This window comes from Solanum dulcamara, chromosome 12 (assembly GCF_947179165.1).
Source record: "Solanum dulcamara chromosome 12, daSolDulc1.2, whole genome shotgun sequence".
Taxonomy (NCBI): Eukaryota; Viridiplantae; Streptophyta; class Magnoliopsida; order Solanales; family Solanaceae; genus Solanum; species Solanum dulcamara.
The window spans coordinates 1,037,592-1,042,848 of record NC_077248.1 but is presented as its reverse complement, the minus strand read 5'-3'; the positions used below and the strand labels follow the sequence as shown (position 1 = coordinate 1,042,848).

The following is a 5,257-nucleotide window of genomic DNA, read 5'->3' as shown; positions in this document are numbered from 1 at the left end:
TAGTACGCAGTAGTGTTCAAGTTATGTTATTTTGTTTTTTCAAAAATGTTATTATATAAGTATCAGATCATTCAAAGTACACTATTTTAGAGAATCTAACAAGCCCGCAACATTTTTAAAGAATTCGAGCAAATAAAATTACTATTTTGGGCGTAAATTCCTCCCCTTTCCATTTTTCACATAAGAAAAGGAAGAAGAAAAACGAAAAAATAAACATGTATTATTATTAATGCACCAATAAGAGGGAGGCTAATTTATCCAAATATCTCTTTTTTAGGTTATTATTTAGATTTTATTTTTATTTTAAAAAATTGTATAAATATAGTCTCTGAGATTGATAAAATATTCTACAAAAATTTAGACAGTAAATTACAAGAGAAATAAAAAAAGATGTCGATTAACTAAACTTTTGGATTTAAAATAAAAGGAATGTATTTGTATAAGGATGTTTCTAGACATGAACCCACTATAGGCTACTCAGAATAATTAAGCTTGAGATAGAGTATTAGTGGATATATACCATTCCTCATAAAATTATTATGTTGACAGATGCACCCATAAACTATATTCTTTTATCATCTAAATGATGCTAAAATGAATTGTTTAACCTTATATTCCTCTTTTTAAGAAAATTCTGTATTTTTTCACTTTTCATTTTAATGTAGGATACCATGTAGGATGAATGTGTCTATTTGTTTAAATTTTGGATAGTTAAAGTGCTTACTTATACATTAATAAAGTTAGATGTCATAGTTGCCAGCTAAAGCTAAGTTAAATGTCACATTTTTTGTATTATGCCTAAAATATAACTTGAAAATCAGTTCTAGAGAACATCCGATTGTTATAGTGAAATGTTGTTATAACAAGGTTGTTGACCTTATTACTTGTTGGAAGGGACAAAATCCAGTTATATGTATGTAATAGTAAATAGTTCACCTTGTAAAATGTTATTGCCTTGGTCTTATCATTTGTTCATTCCTTATCTACATTATAGAATATTTAAAATAGTTGGCATTTGGCACTTACATGTTGACATATTCATATTCTTATATCATGTGTATGGAGTCATTCAGCATATAAAAACAAAAAAAAAGAAGAAATTAGGAGCAAGATTCAATTTTAATTTTCCAAGAATCTTCATCCTTTTAGTTTCTTCATTTTTCGCGTTTTAATTAAGACATTGATCCAAGAAAATGCAGTTTGTTTGTTGAAAAGTTGAAAACAGAATTGCCTTTGTCTGTATATTTTGATTGTACTTGTAATTTCTTGATCTTGATCGACTAGTCATTTTGTCGAAAAAAATGAGTATTCAGAACTATGAATTAGCAAGTGATTGCAACTTAGAATTCCCTCAGATGGGATTTTGTTTCCAGCCAGAAAATTCTGCAGAAAATGGTTGTCAACAGCAACAGCAACAGCAACAGCAACAACAAAATTTTTGGCCTAGTACTGATTCATCATCATCAAGAACCATCATAAGTCGAATAGGATCATCACCTTCAGCTTTTTTTGCTACAGAGAGATACCTTGGATTAACACAATATGAATACCCAGACAACAATAGTTGTTCTCAACTGTCCAAGAATCTTGATCCTCAAACTCTGCCGTTTACTCAGCAATGTGGAAATGGATTCTTGGAAAGTTCATCAGCACGAGTTGACACCGATTTTCCAAAGATTTCAATGCCATCATTCATCAGATCACAATTCTCAAGTAGTCAACCATTTGGTCCTGAAGGACTCTATGGAAATCCTTTTAGTAATCTATCAGAGAAAGAGAGGATTTTGCTTCTTAAGAGTAAGTTGTTTAGAGAAATTGATTCTTCAAACAGGCAGCCTGCTTCAATCCCTTTTCAAGGAAATCAAGACTATGGTGTAAGTACTTTCAATTGATTCTTGTCTACATAATACAAGCAAATCTCTCTATAACAACGTCGTTTGTCTTAATATGTTTTTGCTGCTTTAGCGAGATGTTGTTATCTAGAACATCTAATATAACGTAATATGAAAGCCCGTTCCAAAGAAAACTTGGTCGTTATAGGGAGGTTTGACTGTAGTATTGTTTTTCAAGTATTTAAATTTAAGTACTTTCAATTGATTGTTGTCTACATAATACAGTCAAACATCTCTATACCAACATCGTTTGTCCTGATATGTTTTGGTTGCTACATCGAGATATTGTTATTGAGAACTATCTAATATAGCATAATATGAGAGTCTGTTCCAAAGAAAACTTGGCCGTTGTAGAGAGGTGTGACTGTAGTATTGTTTCCCAAGTTTTTTCCTTGACTCGAGTTATGTTCCCACAGGTCTCAAATAATACATGTGGTTTTAACTTGGTACATAAAAGGGAACAATCTGGAAATCAATCAGCAAATAGTTTTAACAACTCTGCATGTTCTGGAGGATCTTTATCGAGTAAGACGCGAATCAGGTGGACTCAGGATCTCCATGATCGATTCGTTGAGTGTGTAAATCGTCTTGGAGGAGCTGACAGTAAGTAATTTTACACGTCTCTAATCGATCTTTTCCATTTTTTATTCTTCGGAGGTGATCATTTTGGCTATGGATTAATTGTTTTTCACTTCATCTGCCAGAGGCAACTCCAAAGGCAATACTAAAGCTGATGGACTCGGAAGGCTTAACAATTTTTCATGTAAAAAGTCATTTACAGGTACCTGTTAATATGGAAGAAATACTTTCTTGGAACACCTTTTTGTATTTAGGCAAAATTCTGAAGCAAATGTTCTTTTCTTCTTGTTTTGATTAGAAATATCGAAATGCAAAGTTCATCCCTGAATCGACAGAAGGTATGTATTGTCCGAAATAAGATTCATGTTTATTATGAAAGACATATTCATCCCACAGCTCGAACCTGTGACTTGTAGTTCACATAGTGACAACTTTATAGGTGCTCCAAGGCTCTCTTCATTAGCAAGCATCAGTACTATATTCATGCTGCTTGTTTTATGCTTTTTTGTGTTAATTTCTGAGCAAAAAAGTCAAATATGTTTCTCCAAATACGAGATCCTTAACATGGCCATTCAACCACATAGAAGTATCCTCGTCTTGACCAACAACTACTACACCTCAATCCCAAACAAGTTGGAGTCCGTTATATGAATCCTCATAAACCATGTTCAAGACCATCTTCGAAAAATCTTCTCTGCCTTTAAGTTGTGGTCATTTATGCAACAAGTGGATTCAAGATGATGAAAAACACAATGAGAGACTATTTCCTTGCACAAATATGGTAATCCTAAAATCAGTTTTGGACTTTGGAACTTCAGAAGATTGAAACACATTTTCATCTTACTTCTTAGACATTCCACGTTAATTTTATTTAGTATGATGATATTACAAAATGAGCTTTAAATGAAGTAGGAGGGATTCGTAAAGCGGACACCCAACTTGTTTGAGACTGAGGCGTAGTTGTTGTTTAAAGCTGATATTTACAGCAAAGTACAAACTTTAAACCTTCTTTAAATCCCCCTCATTGTTAATTTTGACTTTGCTTGTGGAAAAATGCTCTATGAGATGTACTAAATTTGTCATTACAGGCTAAGTACTTAATCTTAAAGTTTCCATCTCTTTCTGGAAATGAGAGTTTCCTCCTTCCTATGATGCAGGGAGATCCGGAAAAACAGACAGCCCAAATAGTGTGACACAGATCGACAGCAAAACGTATGTTCTTTGCAACTACCTTAACTAAAATTTGTGACTATTTTAGCTCGAAAGTTACCTCAATCCAAATTTCCTTTCAGTGGAATGCAAATCAAAGAAGCACTGCATATGCAGCTAGAAGTCCAGAGGCGTCTTCACGAGCAACTAGAGGTACATTTAGTACATGAAAAGATATAAATTTAGACACTTGTAGCATGCTTAGAGCTGAAACAGTATCAAGGCAATCTTTCTGAATCCTATTGTCTTTCTTTTGTTAGATTCAGCGAAAGTTACAATTGAGGATCGAAGAACAAGGAGAGCAATTGAAGAAGATATTTGAACAACAACAACAAACAACCAGGAGTCTCTTGGAGACGCGAAATTCAAGCATTTCGTCTCCTGCTGATCAGTTCACCCCGCATGAAGATGAAGTTTTTGCTGCAGAAAGCTTCAATAATAGTCATTTCCAATCTAATATAAGTTACAATGACATGTAAACAACATTAGTTTGACATTTTTTCACCTAGTTTTTGAAAGAGAGTCGACGTTAGCATTTCTGTAGAGCTAACTTGCCTCCCAAGCAAACTACACAAAAAATGTACAGTACAAAGTGCAGACATAAATATCATGCAAAAACTTTAAGTACTTCATTCAAGCTATATGTTCAATGGTTCTCTGGTGTGCATAAGAAGAAATTTGACTAATGATAGTTATTTAATAAGGTGATCTTGTATGTTGTATATGCTTGTATACACTAAATTGTCTTAACTTCTCTGTAGTTTGCCCTCAAGTGTGACACAATGTATATGAGAACTTCGCGCTTCAAGCTTTAACGTTTACTGAAATGACTTATAAGTTCTGAAAATTGGAAACTAGTTAAGCCTAACTTCATATAAAAATGTCTAAGACCTTTGAGTCTGATGTTCAAATTTCATCTTTACCCTTCTTCTTCACATCGTTTTATTCGAGTTATACCATTTTGTGAGAGCATTGTATGCAACGAGATACCTCCTATAGCTAGACTTGGTAATAGAGAGCAATTTTCCATCCTTTGCTCTACATTGGTTCCTTATGTTGTCCATCTGTCCATCTACATAAAAAACAAAAACTTAGAAGCAACAATATGATGAAGAACACAAGGAGAGACAATTTCCTTACACAATTCTAATTATAAAATCTATTGAGATCTTTGGAACCTCAGAAGATTGAAACAACATTTTCATCTCACTTCTTAGGCATTTCCAAGTTGAAAAGGAATTATACATTGTTTTCTTTTTCTCCTCCTATAAATCTGCTTTGTGAAGGCAGGATTTTAGCATCCACACTACTGTACACTACATTAACAAAAGAGTAGTACAAGGACATTGCACCACTATAGTTGAAATCTGAAAAAATGGATAGCCCGAATAATGTGACACAGATTGACAGCAAAACGTATGTTCTTTGCAACTGTCTTAACCAATTTTCTTGATTATTTTAGCTGGAAAATTACCTTAATCTGGATTTCTTTCCAGTGGATTGCAAATCAAGGAAGCACTACATATGCAGCTAGAAGTCCAAAGGCGTCTTCACAAGCAACTAGAAGTACATTTAGT

General features: G+C 33.5%; 1 protein-coding gene across 1 annotated transcript; it reads left to right on the top strand.

Annotated features, from left to right (window-relative positions):
* Positions 1-1,007: 1,007 nt before the first annotated feature.
* Positions 1,008-4,381, top strand: LOC129876488 (myb family transcription factor PHL5). The gene is made up of 7 exons (XM_055951938.1): positions 1,008-1,874; positions 2,309-2,495; positions 2,597-2,673; positions 2,770-2,809; positions 3,629-3,683; positions 3,764-3,833; positions 3,941-4,381. The coding sequence occupies exons 1-7, from the start codon at positions 1,302-1,304 to the stop codon at positions 4,157-4,159; spliced, it is 1,221 nt and encodes a 406-aa protein (XP_055807913.1). The 5' UTR covers positions 1,008-1,301; the 3' UTR covers positions 4,160-4,381.
* Positions 4,382-5,257: the final 876 nt, after the last annotated feature.